The following is a 21,953-nucleotide window of genomic DNA, read 5'->3' on the forward strand; positions in this document are numbered from 1 at the left end:
AACAGAGACGTATTATCACCTCTCTGACGCAGACTGGCAACTGCAGTACGTACTGCTGTGGCCCCCTAACCCCGGATACAATGTCCTAGCATCGTTGAGGACCTTAGAGATCAAACCCCTTTTAAAACTTCCCCAACAAGTGGTAGTCCAGACTATTTGAACTCCTCCAGCTATGAGCCCAGGACAGCTGCTGACTCCTGCTACCACTTCCCTGCCATATCCTCAGGAATTGTGACCAATCACGTACCTCTCACTAGTGATGCCTCAGGGAGCCTTCTGGGGAGAGACTTGAATACCCATTAGATCAGCAGTTCTTAAACTGTGGTTGGCCCTCCGGCCCCTAGAGGTTCCCAAGACCCTTTCAGGGGTCCATAAGGTCAAGATTATTTTCATAATAATACTAAGACATTATTTTCCTTTTTCACAGTGTCAACATTTGCACTGACGGTGCAAGAACATTGGTGGATAAACTGCCTTAGTACAAATCAAGGCAGTAGCCCAAACTGTACTACAAATAGTCATTGTAGTCTGCACCACCATGCACTAGCAATTTAAGAAATAAGTGCTGGCTTCTTACTTAAGAATGTCCTTGATGAGGCAGTAAAAAAATATTAATTTTATTAAATCTTAGTCCTTTAGCAACAAGTCTTTCCAATATTCTGTGTGATGAACTGGGAAGTATGCATAGAGCACTTCTGCTGCACACCGAAGTATGGTGGTGTCTAAAGGAAAGCACCTAGACAATTCTCTGAGTTGTGAGCTGGACTAGCTGCTTTTTTCATGGAGCGCCACATTTACCTGCAGGAATGACTGACAGACAAACCATGGTTATCAGACTTGGGTATCTGGCAGGTCTTTTCTCGAAAAACAATACAAAAAACCAGAGTGTGTCACTTCAGGGAAAAACCCGACGGTACTTGTTGCCAATGATCCAATTCAAGCTTTCAAGTGAAAACTAGAATTTTAGAAAACTTGTTTCTGCCATGAGCTTTACAGCTTCCCCACACTTAAACTCTTCTGTTGAAACCATCATGATTTTTTTAATAATATATAATGAAATGTATTGACATTTGAAACATCTGCATGGCTCAGTGAATCATTTTCCAAATGACCAGTGCTTGATGTTACACAATTATCCCTGGGTAAAAGATCCAACCAAAGTGCAATACAGACTAATTGGTTACAATGAAACGTTGTACAAAAAGGTTATTGATATAGTTTCATTGCAACTAACCCTTAAGAGCATACCATCTGTCAAGTGTTGATGTAGCATCAAAGAAGAATATCCAGGATCACACAAAAAGGCTACAAATACCAATGACCCTCGAACAACATGGGTTTGAACGGCACTAGTCCACTTATATGTGGACTAGTTTATTACAGTACTACGTGATCTGCGGTTGGTTGAATCCAGGGTTGCAGAATCATGAAGACGAAGGAACCGAGCATACAGAGGGTTAAGTTACGGGTTTACAACTTCAGAGACCCCTGTCTTGTTCAAGGGTCAGCTATATACTATTCTCTTTTCTAACTACGTATCTATGTGAAACTAGATTCTCTTCCTATACGGTACTTTAAACAACCAATACATAGCAACCGATAGAAAGCTCAAGTAGATTTTGAGAATCCAGTTGTCCTCTATTAAGTCAGATATTAAAGAGATTTGCAAAAATGTAAAATAACTGCCATGCTCTCACTAATTTGGGGAGGTGAATATAGTTATTTTTCATTAAAAGTATCTTAACATGGTAATGTGTAATGGGTTTGTTTCTGTTACTTTTAATGAATTAATCAATATTGAAATTTTTTCTTAGTTTCCATTTTAATATGGTAAGTATTGACAGATTGATAGATATGATAGATATGACTCCAACAAAAGCTTTTTGGATCTTCAAACGCCACTCTCAATTTTTAAGAGTGTATGGGGGTTCTAAGATGAAGACGTTTGAGAATTGGCCCACTAGACCATGAGTTCCCCTAGATCCACATAGTATCTTTGTGAATTCTGAACCTGGTGCACAAAAAATTGACCCGGCAAATGTTTACCAAGTGCCAACTCTATGCCTGATGCTATGCTACACTGGGGATTCAGAATTGAAAAAGACAGTCCCTGTTCTGGAGATCAGTGAAGGAGGCAAACAGGTACAAGGACAGTTATAACAGGGACTATGAGAATGTCAGTTAGGAGCCTTCACCAAAAACATGCACCTATTAGGTGGAAAGGGTGGTCGGGACAACTGGCTAGGGAAGGCTTCCCAGAAAAGCTGCCACTTGGTCTTTACAGCCACCAGGAATCAGCCAAGGGAAGAGCATTTTAGCGAGAGAACAGAAAGGTGGAAGCTTCAAGAGAAGTATGGTGATTTCCAGTTCCTGCACTTAGCTCAGTATGAATGCTGCACAGAAGTACAAGTCTGTGTACTGGGGGTGAGGTTGGAAATGAAAGGAGGTAGAGCTAGAGAAGTGGGCAGGAGCCAAAACAAAGGGCCTTATATACCATATTAAGAGATGTGGATTTTTCCCATCAAAAGAGGGAGGGCGAAGGGAGGGGTTTGGGAGGATTTTAGGGTCCTATTTGCACCAACTTTAAAAAAAGACTTTTGTGTAACAATGTGGAGGAGAGCTGGGGAACCAGGAGTAAGACCACAACAGACCCAGGCAGGAGGTAATATAAGGAGCTGCCCAAGGCAACCCCAGAGACTTCAGAGGAGGAACCTCATTTGTAGGAAGTAGAACCTACAGGATTAAGTGGATGTGGGAAGTGAGGGACGGGAGCTTTTGATTACCAGCCAGGGGTCTGGCACTGGCTACAGGGTGGATGGAAGCGACTCTCACGAGTTTGGGGAAACAAGGAGACGGAGTGAACACCGCGAGATCAGTTTTGTTCCGTGTGTAGCAGCAGTCGCCTAAGCAGATCTAAATACATTTCAGAGCCCCCTCCCTCCCCGCCCCCATCTCACCCGGGGCCCGAGACCCATGGTTCCCACAGTTCCCGACCCGCCAGCAAAAGCCAGGCCTCCCGCCCCTCTGCCCCTGGGGAGCAAGGCTTCCTCCGCCTGGTCTCCCCTTTCCCCCCTTCCAAGGCAGCTCTCCACTTCCTCTCCCCCCACCCCACCCCGAGAAAAACGAAAACAGCCTGGCGCCCGTGCCTCTGATTTCCCGACCCTAGGCCCCAGCTCCCGGAGCTCTTTCTGGTGGCCTCGGTCCGAGAGGACACCGCACCCCCAGCTCCTGACGCCCAGCAGCTCAGTAACTCTTACCCTCGCCCCTGCCTTCCTCGCCCCAGCCCGGCTCCGCCTCCCCACGGGAAATATCCCAAAAAAGGGCAGAAAAGAAATTTCAGCGTAAAGCTGGCTCACAAGGGAAGAGAGGAGAGTCCGCCGGGAGAAGGGGAGGAGAAGGGAGGGCGCACGGGGAGGTTAGGCGAGAGCGGGGGTGGGTGGGGGTGAGTGGAGGGGCGGTGGGGCCGGTGGAGCCCGGAGCGGGGCAAGGAAGGGACGCAGAGGGACGCGTTCCGGGAGGGGATGGAGACGGGGGAGGGGAGCGCGCCGCGTCCTGCCCGGCAGAAGCCGCGTGGAAAATATGCGGGGCACGTGGGGGTGGGGCAGGCGGGGCACGGAGCTGGGTTCTGAGTCCCGGCGACCATGGAGGAGGGGCCCTGGCTCCAGAGGCAGGGGCTGGAAGGGGCTGGAAGGGGGAAGAGAGGTCAGGCCCGCCCTCGGGGGCAGCCAGCCGGGCCTCGCCCCGCACTGCGACTGGGTCTCTGGGCTCCCCTCCTGACTCAGTTTCCCCAAGTCCCTGGAGAGACTCTCCGCTATCACTGCCACGTCGGTAACGCAAACCCAGAGTCTGGGACTCAGGGTAAACTGAGGCACTCGAAAGGCGGAGGAGCCCCGCCTTCCAAGAGACATTTAATCCGAGGGGATTTACAGGAAACTTCTAAATTAAGTGCAGCGGCTGCTGCAGCTGATGGGGGGGACACTCCGGTCCTTGCGCCCGGGCAGCTGCCGTGAGCTCAAACCCCGAAATAGCCCCAGGGCCCCCAGCCGCAGCTGCCACTGGGCTGGGCTGTCACTCAGAAGAAGCGCGGAGCCCCCAGCCCCAGGGTCCCCTCCCCTCTGCAACGCTACGGTGTTTTCTTTCGACAGACTCTCCATCTACTTTCCCTTCAGACGGCCGTGGGAGGGGGTTGTTGGTGGGGAAAGGGAGGGGGGAGAGGCGGAGCCCCGAGGGGGTGGGCGCCCGGGGTGGCCGCGCCCCCCGACCCTGCAGCGCTTCTGCCCCTACAAGGTTTGGGCTGCGGTGGGGGAGGGTCCTGGCCCCCGGCTCCGCCCGGTCCCTCCCCGCCTTTTAGGCGCCCGCGCGGCTGGGACATCCCAGTCCCGGTTGGTCCTCCTCGCCTGCCACCCGTGCAACCACTTCGCGCAGCCAGCCCAGTCAGCCCGGTCCACCCCACAGCCCGCCGGCCGGCCGGTCTCCCACCGCAACCATGGACGCCATCAAGAAGAAGATGCAGATGCTAAAGCTGGACAAGGAGAATGCCATCGACCGCGCTGAGCAGGCTGAGGCCGACAAGAAGCAAGCTGAGGACCGCTGCAAGCAGGTGGGGGCCCCAGGCCCGGTGCATCCCCTGCCGCCACCCCACAATGCGGGTGGGGTAGGCCCTGCCCGGTGCCCCCCAGCCTCTGACCTGCTGTCCAAGGCTCTCTACTGTCCAGTGTGAGGGCTGCTGGGCCTTCACGGTACCCCTCAGGGCCCTAGCCAGAGCCACGCTTCATCTCACCCACCATAGCCTGGGGAGCCCCGGTCCCCCCCTTTCCACTCCTGCCCTTGCAGAGCCATGATGGCCCTTGCTCCTTGGGGTCGGAAGCTCTCTCTCCCCTCCCGCCAGGTCCCTACAACACCCCTGGCTGCACTGTCCCTCCTCTGCTATCCCTCTTCCTCCCTGACAGCCGCTACATATCTCTTAGTACCCCCTCGCACGCACCACTGCCTCCTGCCTGGGCCTGGGCCTGGCTGACTGAGGCTTTTCTCTCCCAGCTGGAGGAGGAGCAGCAGGCCCTCCAGAAGAAGCTGAAAGGGACGGAAGACGAGGTGGAAAAGTATTCCGAATCAGTGAAGGATGCCCAGGAGAAACTGGAGCAGGCTGAGAAGAAAGCCACCGATGTGAGTGTGGACCTGGGGGATGGTGGGAGAGTTAGTGCACTGGGAGGGGTCCCAGACATGGGGATGGAGGGGACCTTCAGCACCAGGACAGAAACCGTTTCCTCGCAGGAACCCAGGCTAGGGCAAAAGCTGGCACAAATAATCCAAGACAGTGGGTAAATCAAAACCACTTCCCACTTCCCCCAGAGGACACAGTGTTGTAATTTCGTTTGGTTCCAGCTCTTAGCGTGTACAGTGACCAAGCAATGAGTCACCGCGGGGGTGGGTGGTACAAGAATTTACCATCCATCTCAACTAATCCCCCAGCTGAACATGGAAAGGAGCCTGCAGCTACCTTTTCGGGGTGCGGGGCAGGGGGAGGGGAGAGGAGTTCAAAGAGGGGCCCTGACTTGAGCTACACCCCCGGGGGGGCCATTAGAAATTCCCTGGCCTTGACTTCTGGCTCCAGCGGCCCTGCTGTGCACTGGGACGCCAGCTCAGGTTCTGTCGGTCCCTCACTTACCCTCATTAAGCTCTTGGCCTTGAGACCATGCCAGGCCACGGGGCAGAGGGACAGAGCCACAAACGCCACGGCAGCCACCTTGGCAAGTTCTGCTCACTCGGAGATTCCTCTGCCCACCCCCCACCCGCTAACCAGACTTCTCCACCTCCTGCCATTCCCACCCCTCCCCCCACGAGGTAGGAGAACGGCCATCAGACTTTGGACATGGTACTTTCTCTGCCTCATGCTCCCCGTTTGCCTTCCACCCAGGCTTAAGTTTAAGATGAGCCTGCGGTTGGGTGGATGGGGGGATTCGCATACGCACGGTCTGAACATCCGAGATCAGAGATGACATTACTGTTCGTATTGACCATTATCCTTGTTCCCCATCCCCCCCTAGCCCCAAGGTTGGTTTCTCTGACCTCCAGCCTTCGGTTTTGGTTCTTCACCAGCCCTGGCACTTGGGAGGGAACTGACCTGCAGCTGCTAGTGAAGACGACCCTGGGCATCTGACACTCTATAAATAACTGAGGCCCAGTGCAGCTGGAGTAAGGACTGGAAACCCAAGGAGCTAGGTGGGGGCTGGAGGGAGGAGGGGAAGACAGGGACAGAGCTGGGGAAGCAGGGCAGCAGCACCAGTAGAAGATAGGAAACGGTGCCCAAACTTATTGTGTGACCTTGAACACAGCACTTAACTTACACGGTGCCTCAGTTTCTCCTTTCTCTCTTGCTTCTCATTTGTGCAGAGGGGACAGCACTGCCTGTCCTGCAGTTAGAGGGCAGCATCCGTAACTGGGAAGAACTTGAGAAGCAGAAAATGGCAAAAGTCATTCCTGTGATGCGGGCCCCAGGACTTCCCAGATTCTCCAGAGTCATGTCACCCCACTACCATGAAGAATTTCCCTTTTGCAGAGTCTCATGTCTCTCTAGAATAGACCTCCAGTGTCCCCCAGAGTCATTCTTACCAACCCCAGTGCTGTCCCAGAATCCTTCCACATGGAGTCATATGGCCCTGTGCCCAGGATGGGCTCTTGTCACTCTAGGTGGCCTTCAGCACCTGGAGGATAAGCTGCAACTACTTTCTATATATGGTGTTATTTCCCCTGTCCTACACTATCACTCAGGACCTGCTTTCTACTCCCTCTACCCCCAGTGCTGCCACCCATCTCTTCCCTGTCACTCTCTTCTTCCCCTACACTGGTCCTTTCTCCTTTCCAATCCTAAATCTCGCGGTTTCTGTGTTTTGTCCTTGAGGGAGAGACAAGGGATAACCTAACGTTTATGGGGTGTGGACTCTGCAGGCACATATTCAAGTGCTTTCTGCATATTATTTTACTATTTCCCAAGATTGCTTATCATCAGAATCCCTTGGAAGCTTTAAAAAAAAAAAAAAAAAAAAGGGCTTCCCTGGCGGCGCAGTGGTTGAGAGTCCGCCTGCCTGCCGATGCAGGGGGCACAGGTTCGTGCCCCGGTCCCGGAATATCTCACATGCCGTGGAGCGGCTGGGCCCGTGAGCCATGGCCGCTGAGCCTGTGCGTTCGGAGCCTGTGCTCCGCAACGGGAGAGGCCACAGCAGTGAGAGGCCCACATGCCACAAAAAAAAAAAGATGGAAAGATTTCCAAGCCCCTGCCCTGGAGATCTCAGTTCAGTGGCTCCAGCATGGAGCTAGAGAACCTGGTATTTTTTATACACCTCCCAGATGATCCTGTTATTAATCCAGTATTAGAAGCACTGCATTATCTCAGAACAGCCTACAAAGTAGGAACTGCTATTGTCAACTCCAATTTAAAAAGGAGGAAACTGAGGCTTAGAGAGACTAAATAAGTTACCCAAGGTCACACAAGTAGCTCAAAGACAACAGTGTCACTCAGAGCTGACGCTCTTAACACCAAGTTGCACTACTTCTCTCATTTTCCTTTATTGGGGCCCTTCTTGCTCTGTCCTCTCTTTCTCAAGGTATCATCTGTTTCTGTGCACGTTCTCCAAAACCACCATGATTTTGCCTCTGTACTGCAGGATCAGTGGCTGATCTGCCACTCACACTGCCCTCGCACCGACCTCACTTGCCTCGGGCATTGGCAGGGAGTACCCTTGGTACAGCCTAGGGTGTCCTAAATAGGCCTGGCTTGCTTCCGGAGCCTCCCGCTAGGGGTCTGCCTGGCAGCGAGTGACATCACAGAGTTTGATTCTGTGATTGGCGGTTTTTAGCAGCACTGCAGTCTGGTTGGCCTGATTCTTCCCCACCCCTTGCCTGGGCCAGGCTCTGCTGAGGAGTCGTCAGGGCTGCCTCAGACCTGGTCCCAGCAGTTGGAGGGCTCTCAGGAGGGATGGAGGGATCTGTGTGCAGATAACCATTGGAGATTATGCACCGTGCTAGAAGAGGCCCTGTAGCAGGGGAGTGGAGCTTGTCCAGGAGGGCATGTTTTGGGCTGGAGCACAGAGTCTGCACAGAAGATGGTTGGTTTGGGGGAAAAAAAAATAGGTTGAAATTCTGGAGGTCAGGAAACCTAGGTTCGTTCTGACAAGAATCTTAACCATCCTCTGAAGCCTCTCTGATCCTCAAGGCAGACAAAGCCTCTCTGACCTCTGACCTTTGACTCACAGGCCGAGGCAGATGTGGCCTCCCTGAACCGCCGCATTCAGCTGGTAGAGGAGGAGTTGGACCGGGCGCAGGAGCGCCTGGCTACAGCCCTGCAAAAGCTGGAGGAGGCTGAGAAGGCAGCTGATGAGAGTGAGAGGTGGGCAGGGGGGTCCTCAGAGGGTGGGCCGGGGAGGGGGCTGGAAGCCTGTCTCTGCTGGTCCTAACCCGACCCCTACTCCTCTCCCTGACTCTCAGAGGAATGAAGGTCATCGAAAACCGAGCTATGAAGGATGAGGAAAAGATGGAGCTGCAGGAGATGCAGCTGAAGGAGGCCAAGCACATCGCTGAGGATTCAGACCGCAAATATGAGGAGGTGAGAGCCCTGCCCCACTTTCTTCTCACTCCCGAGTCCCAGACACCCCCAGTCATTCACCATGGATCTCCTCCTCCTCTCTTCCCCATCCCCACAGGTGGCCAGGAAGCTAGTGATCCTGGAAGGAGAGCTGGAGCGCTCAGAAGAGAGAGCTGAGGTGGCTGAGAGGTGAGGACACCACAGGGTGGCAAGTGAAACTCGGCTTGAGCCCATGGCTCTGGGGCACTCTGCACAGTGGGGAGGCAGTTTCCCAGGCGTGGGATCACAGGGACGGGTCCTGCCTCTGACCCCTACGTGCTGCCCCCAGCCGAGCCAGGCAGCTGGAGGAGGAACTGCGAACCATGGACCAGGCCCTCAAGTCCCTGACGGCCTCAGAGGAGGAGGTAGTCACCTCTCTGGACCTTTCTGGGCAATGGCACCTTCTCTAGGCTCACCTTCCCCTCCATCTCAGGCTGCTCTCCCTCACCTGCTGGGGGCCGGGAAGGGCCTGGGGCTCCTAAACTCTGCCTGCTGTCACTCTCACAACTTTGCTCTTCTCTTCTCTCCTCCACCCCTCCCCCACTGTGCCATCTCCGCTGTCTCCCCCACTGTGCCCTCACACCCCACCCTGCCACACACCCCCTGCAGTAAATGTGGGGACCTAGAGGAGGAGCTGAAAATTGTTACCAACAACTTGAAATCCCTGGAAGCCCAAGCGGACAAGGTAGAGGGGGGTAGAGGGGCAGTGAGGATGGGGTCCTTCAGGGGAGGGAGGCGATGGGCCCAGGCAGGGCAGGGCCGGATGTTTGATGGAGACAAAATCAGGAGTAGCCTGTGGGGCTCCGTGGAGAAATGAAGGACTTGTGGAGGCGATGAACTGATGGCATGTGTCTGTCCCTAAAAGTATTCCACCAAAGAAGATAAATATGAAGAGGAGATCAAACTGCTGGAGGAGAAGCTAAAGGAGGTGAGAGTCCTTCCAGTCCAAATCCCCCTCAAGCCCCCCAGTACCCGCCAGAGACCTCCTGTGGCAGGGAATCTGGGGACAGGGACGGAAGAGAAAGTTGATAGCGTCTGGGAGGGCCTAAGCTCCTGTCATTTTCCCCATCTTGCCTTTATGCCCAGGCTGAGACCCGAGCAGAGTTTGCCGAAAGGTCGGTGGCAAAGTTGGAGAAAACCATTGATGACCTGGAAGGTAAAAGGGATATTCCTCTGTACCCCTGAACCTTTTAAAATAGGTCCATATTCCCCATGACTTATCTTCCCAGCCCATGATACTTGCCAGTGGTAAATTAGGGTTGGACCACCTAGGACTCCACAGACTCTGGCGGTCTGTGCCTCCCATCCAAGTAGATGTAGCCCCGTCCACTCCAGTGCTTCTCGAGCTTGAGTGAGCATGGAAATCCCCTCAGAGTTTTTAAAACACAGATTCCTGGGTGCTGCTCTGAAGCGACTGCTGACTTTGGGCTGAATCTGTGTCTAACGAGCTCCCGGGTAATGCAGATGCTGCTGGTCCTCACACCACACTCTGCGTAGCACTGATCTAGACAATTCTGTGTCCAAGTGCAGCACCTTCTTCATTAAATAGAGAGCTATTTGGTTTACTATCTAGGTTTTCATGATAACATTAATGGAAAATACTTTTTGAAGCTAGATTTGGTGAAAACAAGCATCCAGGCATTTGCTAGTCTGTAGCTGCTTCTCCCTGTTACCGACAGCGTTGTGCCTAAAGCTCTTTCCTTTTCACTTCACTTTCATAACTCCCTCTTCTCTTGCTTCCAGCCTTCTCAGGCAAGCCTCAGTTTTCTCTCCAACTTTAGGACTTTAGAACTTTGTGGCTTGAGCGCCCTCCCCTTGAAGCAAGCACTCCTGCTTATGCAAAGCACTGTGCCCCCAGGCCCCTGGGGGAGGCAGGAGTTCCTGGGGGGAAGCACCAGTTTGGGGTACAGAAAAGAGCAAAAGACATAGGGGTAAAGAGAGGGGAGGAGGGGGCCCTGACAGCTGTCCAGCCTGTTCTCTGGCCTGTCTCTCTCACTCCATCTTCGTCCACCTCTCTCTGATTCTTGTTCTCTCTTTCCATTACCCTCTCTCCTTCTGTTCCTCTTTCCCTCTATTCCCTGTCCCCATACTCCCACCTGGCCCCACTCCCCTGGACCCCCCAGACGAAGTCTATGCACAGAAGATGAAGTACAAGGCCATCAGCGAGGAGCTGGACAACGCACTCAACGACATCACCTCCCTCTGAGCCTCTCACCAGTGTAGCCCGCGGCCCCTTCTCTCTTCTCCTTTTTATTCTCTGTAATGGGGAGGGGGGCAAGCAGGAGGAGCAGAAATTGCCAACATTGCACAGCCAGGCTGGACGCAGCCTAGGAGAGCCCCCGTCACAGCTGCCGCCCACCCTGACATTTGCTTCATCCTTCTATATCCATCCACTCCTCCCTCTACCCGCCAGCCTCTCCCGCTCTCTGCTGCTTAATAAACTCAACTTGGTCTCCATGCTGTTTTCCTGCCCTCCAGAGAGCACTTCCATCACCCCCACAGAGCACTGGTTCACTGCTGAGACCCTGGCTCCTACGGGCACCCCCGATCTTGTGACCCACCCCTCCCCTACTGATCTCACCCACAAACCACTGTGGCCCACACCGGAACCCTCTCTGCATGACTCTCACTGCTGCATGTGGGCACATATGACCACGTCAGTCAACCACGGGCCCTCTGGTGCCTCTGAGACACACGCCCTTCTACAGACCCAGGCATGTCACTGCCCTTGGAGCATTCAAGCTGTGATTCCAGGATCTAAAAGAATGACTGGAAGGGAAGTGGAATGGTGAGGTGCAGGGGAGGGGTGAGAAGGTTGTGAATGGTCTGGGATGAAGTTTGGAGAGACACTGGATGGCAGCACCATGGGGCTTTCCCTGCAGGTCTGTTTTCTGCCTCAAGTCTGTCTGTCTGTCTGTCTGTCTGACACTCCCTTTCCTGGCTCAGTCTTTGTCTTTCCTCCTGCTTCCAACTCTCTTCAACCTTTTAAAGAAGGAGGGTAAATTAGTTTATGACTCAGGCCTTCCCATCCCACCTCCACGGCCCCAGAGCCTTGAGTGAGGCATCCCTGTCTGACTTGTTCAGTCCATCCATTTGTCCCACCCACAGGGTCCTCAGATCCCTGAATGTTTGGGTCTTCCTGTGCCTCCAACCCACTCCGTGTCTATTTGTCACATCCCCTGTCCATGCCTCCCCATGTTTCTCCCCCACCAACCTCACGGGTTGCTTCCCCCCACAGAGACCTTGGCCAGTGCCAAGGAGGAGAACGTGGAGATCCACCAGACCCTCGACCAGACCCTGCTGGAGCTCAACAACCTGTGAGGGCTGGCCCTGCCCCCAGCCAGGCTGTAGTTGCCACTGAATAAAACTGATGTTACCAGTATCATGGGGCCCTTTAAGCCTTTCTTGGGTGTTGGGGATGGTGGTGGTGGTTTTCCAAAGTGGAGAAGGTAGAGAGGATGCCCCAGGGGAAGAGTGGAGTTGGAAGGACCCCTGAGTGAGCCAGAGGGGTGGGGCACTGGGCTCACTGAGGAGGGGTTGTGAACAGGCTGTGTGAAGCAGAGAAGCCTGGCAGGGCTGGGGGAACATCTGGCCCTTACTCCCCACAGAGCAAAGGAGCTGCTCTCAGCGGCACTGCCCCATTCCAGCAAGTGGCTGGGCCGGGCAGCACGACTGGAAGGCAAAACTGCAAAGCTACATAGGTTTTACTTGAGCAGGGTGAAAACCCAAAAGCCTCAGTGTGATTTTAAGCCTAAAGACCGAGCTTGTCCACACACACACACACACACACACAGTCATTCCAACAATATCGGTCATTTCTTCCTGCTTCCTGATAACATCTACATGAGGCAGAATCATGTCCCCCCACCAAAGATGTCCATACCCTAATCCTGTGAAATGTTACCTTACATGGGAAGGGGACTTTAGTTAAGCTAAGGATTTTGAGATGGGGAGGTTATCCTAGGTTAACTGGGTAGGCCCAACATAATCGCAAGGGTCCTTATAAGAGGGTGGCAAGAAGGTTAAAAGCAGTTGTAGGAGATGTGACAATGGAAGCAAGAGATTGGAGTGATGCAAGGAAGGGGCCACAAGCCAAGGAATGCTTGGCTTCTAGAAGCTGAAAAAGGCAAGAAAATATCCTCTCCTCAGGAGTGTCCAGAAGGAACCAGCCCTGCCAACACCTTGACTTTAGCCCAGAAGATTCATTTTGAACATCTGACCTCTAGAACTCTTAAGAGGATAAATTTCCGTTACCACTGTCTGTGGTAATTTGTTACAGCAGCAATAGGAAATGAACACACCATCCTGTTGATTTGGGGAACAAGGATACGCCTTCCACAGACTTTATTAGAAATATTTATTTAAAAAATATATCTTTGGAGGCTTAAAAGGAAGTAGTGTAATGGGCAGGACAAAGTCTCCAGCTCCCCCTCAGATTCCTCTGGCCAGCTTCTCTGCACATTCTCCAAGTTGCAGGCCTCTAAGCAACAGTCTCCGTGACCTCTGCCGGGTGGTACCTGACACTTCCTTTGGTCCCACTTGGGTGTCTACACAACAGGGAACCCTAATCAGAAATCTCACCAAGGATGAGCTCATTTGCATGCAATTTGCATGAAGCTGTTCTGGACTCCACTTGGGCAGCAGGGGCTGGGCCTGAGGGAGAGGGTTAGTAAAATACCTCTGCTGCCTTCTCATTTGCACAAGGAAGGCGATGCTGGTAACTGCAAAGAGAAGGCCAAAAACCAGGGCCAGGATGTCTCCTGGAGGGAGGAGGAGAGAGACTGCCTCAGGGAGTGAAGAGGAGTCTGTAGGTTCCCTCAGAGCCTCTTCCACCTGAACCCCACCCCTGCCCCAAATTCTCCAGCTGCCCCCAGCATCTCCGAATCCAGCAGAGGCCAGCAAAGGGATGGGGGTGGATACACAAGAAGGGGTAAGATGAGCACTTTTTTCCTCTCTAAAAACAAAACGAAAGAGGTTGTTTGGGAAGGAGGATGCAAGGAGATTTCTGGAGCTTCATTCTGACCAACTCTTGCACTGGGGACAACAGGGGAACCCCCCTGCCTTGATCTGACGCTATCCTATTGGGGTTGGAGTGTGCTCTGCAGAAATGGAGAGGTAGCAGTGGTGGTCCTGACTAGCTCCTGAGGCTGGATGGTGCCAAGGGATGCCCCCAGCCTCAGGAACCAGAGGAGGGGCACAGACTCACCAGCAGCGAGACAGGAATTCAGGTGGACTGAGGAGAAAAAGGAGACATTAGAGCCAGGGGTGGTGATCACCAGTGACAGACAAATGAGGACACATGGGGAGGATGAGGGACCTGTGGCTGGGGGCAGGGGGCATGGCATCAGTAGACAAAGCTGCACCTGGCTCAACGGTCCCAGGGCTGCTGTCCACTCCAGCAGGGAAGGAGGCCTCAATTATTCGCCCATTCAAAGGCTGTGTAGCTCGGAAGTTCAGCTGTAGCCGAGAGTCATCAGGTCCCCACAGGGAGTCAGAGAGGGCATGGAGCTAGGGAGGTCAGCAGACAGTGGGGGTGGGCTCATGACACAGAAGCAAAAGGGTCACAGGCTTACAGCCAGCACCTCAGGGACCCACTGTCCACGTCTCCCTCATCCCCAACACGGCCACTTCATCTCTTTATGCCTCCTCTTTCTCACCTCCACCTACAACCCTTTCCCCCTCATCCCCTATGTCACCACCACACCCCAGCCCCACCTGCTTAGCACTCAGCTTTACTGTCTGGTTGAACACAGTCCAGATGACTCCCTGGGCACAGGGGGGTGTGGTGAGAGACCCCTCATATCGGAAGTAGCGGCTGAGGTCAGAAGGCAGCAGGGCAGATACATCCAGTCCTGGGACCCAAGTCTCAGAGTCTGTGGAGAGGACCTGTGCTGGAGTCCCACATAGATTGACCCCCCTGGCCATACACACAACAAAGCTTTGGGGTACAGGAATACATTTTTATCTCCCAGAAGCCAAGCTGACTCAACTCCCAGAAACCACTTCTTCACTGAGTGTGTCCCTTCCCATAACTCAGCGCAAGACATGACTCAGGAGGTAGTAAAAGGCTTTGGGGCGCACAGAGTGAGAGAATTGCTCCCCTGGCCCTCCCTCTGAGTCTTCACTCTTAGTTTGCACACTGTGATAACACGCTGGAATGCAGATTTAAGCCCAGAGTAAATCAAAAGAGAAAATGCGTTGAATAACTTGTAAATAAATACCTATAACTTTAAAAACACACAAAACTCAAAAAACACAGTTCTCTCTAGTTTAGCAAAACTTAAGGTCCAGCTGGGCAAGTGAAGTTTAAAATGACCTAGAGTGACTGAGAAGGAAAGAAAGATTTCCAACAAAAGTATTAACAAATTTAAAATATTTGATGCTTATGAAGGAGTAATAGACATCTCTCAGAAAAATTTTAGACTCAACCAGACTCAACCCCTGAAAGTTCCAAACACTATTTTTTTGGTCTTATTTGGTTTTTGTCTTAGTTTCTGTTTGGTTTTTAAACATAAAGCCTGTAGCCAGCAGTTTGCCTTTGTCTGTTTGCCTGTGTTCAGCTTCATAGTTATTATCAAGGTCACAGTAGGCCAGTTCACATTTCAACCCCTCTGTGTGGGAGGGAGCCCTTCTCCATCCTCAGACCTGAGGCTCCCCAAGGGCGGTTCTTTATGAGCAAGGGTATCAAGGGTAGTGGCCAAACCAACAAACTGACCTTCCTCAGCGATTTCTCCCAAATGTGACAGCAACTGCTCGTAGGCGCTGTTTTCTTCGGGGCCTTCCTAGGAGATGATAATGCAAGATAGATTCATACATGTATTTAGGGTTATGGCTGGAGGCCTGAAGGTGAGGTGGGTTCCCATAGTCCTCCCCCAGTTCCCAGCTCTGAGAACGCTGGGGGAACACAATATCTCATGTATTATTATTCAAGGTCAATATACTCCTACTTTGCAAACTGACGTAACTAGGCAGACTAGTTTTCAATGGCAAATTGGAGGAAGAGGAGGATGGTGGGTCACTTTACTAGGATACAAGGTTCTCAATGATGGGCTCCACTTACTTTTCCAATCTCACTCATCATTAACTCCACACCCATTCTATGTCCCCACCACAGGAAACCCCAATAAACTTTGTATTCATGTTAGCTCTGCATTCACCTTAATAATTCATGTGTTTGAGTTTTGGAGCCAGGACATGCTATTTCCAAGGTGCTTCTCTGAGCTTTGCGCTGTGAGGCTGGCGATCATGAGTCAGGGAGGGAGTGAGCCTAACAGGTGTTTCACCATCCACAGGTGTCTCACCATCCCTCCAACCTACTAGCCTCCTCTAATCATTGTGTATGTACTCCTGATCAGTACAGGTCCAAAGAGGTCACTAAATGCTTCTCTAGACAATATGGCATTTTGCAAAGGGGAAATTATGGGTTATAAGAGTATTAGACAAATGACTCTTCCTTATGTCCATTCTACTGCATCTGCCATTCCCCAAATGGGCCATATTCTGAGTCTTTACATGTACCGTTCGCTCTGCATGGAATATCGCCTTTTCTTTCCCACTAGTGAAGGCTTCAAGTTTCACCTCCTCTGTGAGGACTTCCCTGACTACCTTGTTGACTCTGCGTCCTGTGTATATGTCTATCCTGTCAGCCTCCCTCACTGGCTGTGGGGAGACAAGGATCCACAGTTTCGGAACCTTTTGTTGGAGCCCAGCTCACAGTGGGTGTTAATGAAAGAACTAATGAGTAAATGAAGATGATAGCCAGGTGCGGGGTGGGGGTGGGTCTCTGGGGCAAGATACTCTGAGCCCGAGGGCTGGGGAAGCAGGGGTGGGGGTGTCCAGGGCTGGTACCTGCAGAAAGGCAGCCAGCACGGCCAAGCCCCCCGGGCGCCCCAAGGCCTCGTCAGCTTTGGCAAATGCAGTGCTGAGGTGAACCACATGGATCTGGAGAGGACACGGTAGGAGTGGGCGAGATCCCCTACCCCGCGCCCCACTTCGACCCTCCGCGGACAGCTGCGCGCTCACCTCGGCAGGGAAACGGTGACCGCCAACCGTGTGCTCCGAGCCCGGGCGACCCGCAGCCCCCCAGTGCAGATGCAACTGCAGGGCCCGGTACTCCTGCCCGGGACCTAGGGCCATCTCCAGCCCGGGAGGCAGACTCAGCTGCACTGCGTGGTGAGAGGCAGGTGAGCCGGGCCCGCCCCTCTCTCCGCAGAGCGCGAGCCTAACTCCCAGGGACAGTCCCTCATCCCCAGCTAGCCTCCGCCCCTTCCCCGAGGCTCCGCCCCGAGACCGCCTCACCGGTGTGGCCATTGTTGCGCAGGCGCAGTTCTGGTTGTGGCGGGAGCTCAAAGCCAAGGAGTTCCAGGGGTGGCAGGGCTGGGCAAAACGCGGTGAGTTCTGGACGGATATCTACCGGGGACTGAAAACGGCCAGCGCAGGTGGGGGACACCTGGGGCCATGGCGGAGCGCCTGGAGTGGGAGAGTATGTACAGGAAGTTTGATGACAAGATCAGGAACTTTTAGGGAAGCTGAGTAGAAAAAGTGATGGGGTCGAGTCAGGAGGCATCCAGACAGGAGATAGAAATAAGGGATGTGGAGGGAGAGAGGCAGCGGGTGGTGTCAGGGACTGGCAGACGCGGATGCGGGGGGAAGAGGGCGGGGGGTGCAGGCACTAGCAGAGCTGAGTGCCCACATTGGGTCTGTGCAGGGGGTGGGTGTCTCACCTCCATAACGCCAATGACTGTGGTCATCCCCTGCATAAATAAGAAGAATGAAGAAGCTGATCTTTGAGCCCAGTCCCTCCCCAGCGGCCAAAAGGTGGTGGGTCTCCTTCACTAGCAGAGGTTCACAAATTCAGATGTCTTACAGAAGCGTAGCAGGTAACAGAAATGCCTGAAGCAGGCCAGGTGTAAAGCACTATAGATGGCAGCCAAGTAAAACGCCACAGCTCGACGGGCCACACAAAGATCCTGCTGGCCCCGGAGATACCAGTTTGCGACCACTGTCTCAGGGTCTCTAAAATGGGTGGAGGCCTCAGTTCCCAGGCCCAAATCAGTAGACCTTTTTCTCCCTTATTCATCCCTCCTCCCCACTCGTCCTGTTCCCTTTCTGGTCTCCAGCTCGTTTTCCAAAGTTCCTGGCTTGAGAGTCAAGATACCAGGTTCTCCTACCTGCTGTTTCCTTAGTCCTAGGTCTCAGTTTCCTCATCTGTAGGCTGAAGATGAGGTGATTTCTACAAGCCCTTCCTGCTCTTCCTCTGGTACACCCCCGTCCTTCCTCTTCTCTCCCCTCATACTCTTACTTCTCTCCACCTTTGTTTTCTCTCCACATTCCTATCTTTCTCCTCTCCAGCCTCCCCCTTTCTTCTTTCCCGTCTCTTCCTGCTTACCTCTCTCCATCTGTGCCCCTTTTTGTCTCCCCATCTAGCTCTGAAAGGGGGTAAAGGGCTAGTGGCATGGGAGCCCCTGGGGTTGGGAAAAACTACCATCAGAGTACAGGCTCCTCTCCTTCCCTGAATAATCCCTACCTGGGTTGGGGTTTAATGAGGGGAAGCATCAACCTCCTGGAGCCTAGATTTGCAGAGCTGATGACCACTTACCTTTTTTGTCTCTGTGGGCATTATTCTGGGGGCCTTGAGTATCCCTGGGAGTCTCAACAGTAGGTAGATCCTCTATCTTCAGAGAATCCTCTTCTCCTGCTTCAGTCTTCATTCCAGGTGGATCCAACTTTCCAGGTGGGTCCTCCTCTCCAGGTATATCCTCTTCACTGGGCAGGTCCTCCTCACGCAGTGGATCGTCTTCCCCAGATGAATCTCCTCCTGTGGTGGGAGCCCCCTGCATCCAGAGCAGGCTCTGGGGATGGGCAGGCACCAGGAGGAGCAGTAATAACAGCAACTGCACAGCGGGGCCTGGGGCAGGGGCTGGGATCCACAGAGGGAGCCAGGGGCTGGGGCACAGGGGAGCCATGCGGCTGACTGTGGGGTGTCCTGGGACACGGTGTGTACGGTCTGTACGTGCATGAGAAACAGGAGCTGGATGGGGGAGGAGCAAGCCTGGAGGGGAGCAGACTGGCTCACAGAAGGCCCTTTTGTAGAGATGGAGCCAAAGCCCTGCAGGTCTGTCTGGCCCTGTGCCCCCTCCCTGATAGCAAAGTTGGGCATGGGGTGGAGTGAGGGGCAGGTATGTGCGCAGGTAGAAGGTTATCAGGGTCATGGGCTCAGCTTGGAACCCAAGGCACCACCTGGCACTATACAGGTTCTCCCTGGCACCGCCTGGCTGCTCGCCAGCCAACCTCAGCTAACCCTGGCCTGCTTCCCAGTTTTAGGCAGCTGGGGACCCCACGTCCTCTGGCTGAGAGGGGAAGCAGCCCATATATACATCCCTGGCCCAGCCAGGGAGCAGGTGAAGGGGTAGGGCAAGCTGTGGGGGGAGTCGGGGGGTGGGAGGGTGGATGGATGAGTAGGTGGGAGGCGAATTTGAGTATGAATGGAAAACTGTATATATTTATTAGAGAGTCTGATAGGTTTAAACTAAATGTATTATTCATCATATTACACCTTTGCTCAAAAACCTCCATTGGCTTTCCACACTCTACCAAAGTATCTTCTATCTGCCCATCTTCTCCCTCTAGTTGACTTCCAAGTCCCCTCAAAATACTACCAAAGAGACTTTTCCATCTTTTCTCCTACTACTCTCCCTCATACCCTAGCCAAATTAAACTATTCATTTTTTACCCAAACCTTTGTCCACCTTTGTTCATTTAGTTCTCACTGCTGGGAATGCCTTTCACTCTTCTATTTATTTAGCATCTACCATATGTCAGGCATTGGGCTAATAGACTAGATGTATGGAAATGAATAAGATGCAGTCCCTATCCCGAGGAGCTTGCTGTCTTGTGAGTGAGGGCAAAAATCATCATAATATTTGGGGGAGAGAGATGAATTCTGCCTCAGAAAGTAATACAGAAGTAGGCAAAATTTGATCAGGGCTTAAAGAAGTAGCAGTTCAATTGGTTTAAAAAAGAATGGGGGAGGGGCTTCCCTGGTGGCACAGTGGTTGAGAGTCTGCCTGCCGATGCAGGGGACACGGGTTCGTGCCCCGATCCGGCTGGGCCCGTGAGCCATGGCCGCTGAGCCTGCGTGTCCGGAGCCTGTGCCACGACAGTGAGAGGCCCGCGTACCACCAAAAAAAAAAAAAAAAAAAAAATGGGGAAAATGGCATTCTGGGCAAAAGGGAGGCACCAAATACTTTGAGCAGAAGAATGACAGAATCCAAATCTCATTCTAGGTTATGTTGAAGGGTAGTGTGGAGTACGAATTGGAGGGGGAAAGTGGGTGCAAGGAGATGAATAGTGAGAGGACCCCAACAATGGGCTGGGATTCCCAGTCTGCCTATTCACTTAACATTTGGTAAGCTTCCTCTAGTCCTCCAGGCACTGTTCTAGACCCTAGGGATGCAGCATTGAACTGGAGAACAGCCTCTGCTGTTCTACAGCTCACATTCTAATAAGGCCCCTATGGCTTCAACAAACCAGAAGAGAGTAAGGCCATCTCAGGAGATCCTTATCTGGGGCTAACATTCAGTAGGTACAGACACCAGTATGGTTGTATAGGTAATTAAATATATTGAAATATTTATAATCTGGTTTGTAACTAGTCCCTAACTCCAGGGTGCTCCTGCTACCCCACTCCTACCTAGGGACTGTCCTGACCTTATGAACTCACTAAAGAAGTAATGCTTGACACAGCAGGGGCTCCAGGACCCCACTTGAATGCCCCAACCAGTTTCCACTCTGGTAGGTCAGTAGTTGTGCACGAATGCACCCACTAACATGTTAAACAGCTTTACTATCTCCTCTGTCTAAATCCCTTCTATTATTCAAAACTCAGTTCATACAACCACTATGGAGAACAGTATGGAGGTTCCTTAGAAAACTAAAAATAGAACTACTATATGATCCAGCAATCCCACTCCTGGGCATATATCTGGAGAAAACCATAATTTGAAAAGACACATGCACCCCAATGTTCATTGCAGCACTATTTACAATAGCCAAGACATGGAAGCAACCTAAATGTCCATCGACAGAGGAATGGATAAAGAAGATGTGGTCCATATATACAGTGGAATGTTACTCAGCCATTAAAAAAGAATGAAATAATGCCATTTGCAGCAACATGGATAGACCTAGAGATTATCATAGTAAGTGAAGTAAGTCAGACAGAGAAAGACAAATACCATATGATATCACTTATATGTGGAATCTAAAAACACATGATACAAATGAACTTATTTACAAAACAGAAACAGACTCACAGACTAGAAAACAAATTTATGGTTACAAAGGGGAAGGTGGAGGGGAGGGGTAAATTAGGAGTTTGGGATTAACCTATACACACTACTATATATAAAATAGATAACCAACAAGGACCTACTATATAGCACAGGGAACTCTACTCAATATTCTGTAATACCCTATATGGGAAAAGAATCTGAAAAAGAATGGATATATGTATATGTATAACTGAGTCACTTTGCTGTACACCTGAAACTAACACAACACTGTAACTCAACTATACTCTAAGATAAAATAAAAATTAAATAATAAAAAAAAAGACTCAGCTCAAAGGCCATCTCTTCTAGGAGGTCTTGCTTGACCAACTTTACACCACAGGAAGAGATTTCTGGTGCCTCTGAACCACCACAGTTCTTTGCCCTCACTAACAACCTTGTCTAGCATCCAATTCATATTAAGGTGATTTATGACATTATATCTGCTCCAATAGCCTTGAGGTCCATAAGGGCAGGGTCCAGTATTTGATTGATTGAGTCTGTCTTTTGTTCAGTATTACTTTATTATTGATCATTTTTCTCTCTGCAGATCACCGAGACAGGGCTTGAGAAAAACCAAACTAAATGCCTTCCCTGCCCTCAGGGAGCCCATTGTCAATGGCCTGTGTGTTTCAAACCGCAATTATTCCAGGAGCAGGACATCACATTTCTACAGCACCCCAAACTGTCTGCCTTGTCAGAGTGACTGTCATACTGTATGCCAAAACTTGTATGGCTGAACAAGCAGTCTTCTTAGGAGGTAGTCAGCCTAATGATCTAGGTTGCCATTTCTGGAGCTAAATTAAGAGCCATCCATGGCAATCTGATCCAGTGTGAACTCCTGATGGTCAGCTCATTGTCTTGGTCAGCTGTGTTGTCAGAACCTTGGTTGGACCCAGACACATGGAAAGTACATGGTAATATCTAAACTGGATGGGCCTGGACAAGACAGAATGTGGTAACGACTAATCTAGTTGAGGTGGAGGAGGTCATGGGAAGCATGGAGG

The 21,953-nt window shown here is 51.9% G+C and overlaps 2 protein-coding genes across 7 annotated transcripts; one reads left to right on the forward strand and one right to left on the reverse strand.

Moving 5' to 3' along the window:
• Positions 1-4,251: 4,251 nt before the first annotated feature.
• On the forward strand, positions 4,252-11,999 carry TPM2 (tropomyosin 2). Of its 4 annotated transcripts, none has more exons than XM_027105562.1 (9): positions 4,252-4,600; positions 5,038-5,163; positions 8,250-8,383; positions 8,482-8,599; positions 8,697-8,767; positions 8,907-8,982; positions 9,483-9,545; positions 9,704-9,773; positions 11,856-11,999. In XM_027105562.1, the coding sequence occupies exons 1-9, from the start codon at positions 4,487-4,489 to the stop codon at positions 11,936-11,938; spliced, it is 855 nt and encodes a 284-aa protein (XP_026961363.1). In that variant the 5' UTR covers positions 4,252-4,486; the 3' UTR covers positions 11,939-11,999. The 4 variants fall into 4 exon arrangements, with proteins under 4 accessions (XP_026961363.1, XP_026961365.1, XP_026961364.1 ...); XM_027105564.1 differs by lacking the exon at positions 8,907-8,982 and adding an exon at positions 9,227-9,302; XM_027105563.1 differs by having other exon boundaries at positions 10,741-11,984.
• A 369-nt stretch (positions 12,000-12,368) lies between these two features.
• On the reverse strand, positions 12,369-19,557 carry CA9 (carbonic anhydrase 9). Of its 3 annotated transcripts, XM_027105568.1 has the most exons (11): positions 18,216-19,557; positions 17,341-17,370; positions 16,916-17,086; positions 16,640-16,782; positions 16,466-16,558; positions 15,333-15,399; positions 14,333-14,490; positions 13,981-14,125; positions 13,824-13,850; positions 13,296-13,377; positions 12,369-13,164 (listed from the first exon to the last, which is right to left on the reverse strand). In XM_027105568.1, exons 1-11 carry the CDS (start codon positions 18,826-18,828, stop codon positions 13,098-13,100), a joined length of 1,596 nt encoding a protein of 531 aa, XP_026961369.1. In that variant the 5' UTR covers positions 18,829-19,557; the 3' UTR covers positions 12,369-13,097. The 3 variants fall into 3 exon arrangements, with proteins under 3 accessions (XP_026961369.1, XP_026961367.1, XP_026961368.1); XM_027105566.1 differs by having other exon boundaries at positions 12,369-13,377; XM_027105567.1 differs by lacking the exon at positions 16,466-16,558 and having other exon boundaries at positions 12,369-13,377.
• Positions 19,558-21,953: the final 2,396 nt, after the last annotated feature.

This window comes from Aethalodelphis obliquidens, unplaced genomic scaffold (genome assembly GCF_003676395.1).
Source record: "Aethalodelphis obliquidens isolate GAN/ISIS:26980383/991018 unplaced genomic scaffold, ASM367639v1 scaffold7, whole genome shotgun sequence".
In the NCBI taxonomy this organism is placed as follows: domain Eukaryota; kingdom Metazoa; phylum Chordata; class Mammalia; order Artiodactyla; family Delphinidae; genus Aethalodelphis; species Aethalodelphis obliquidens.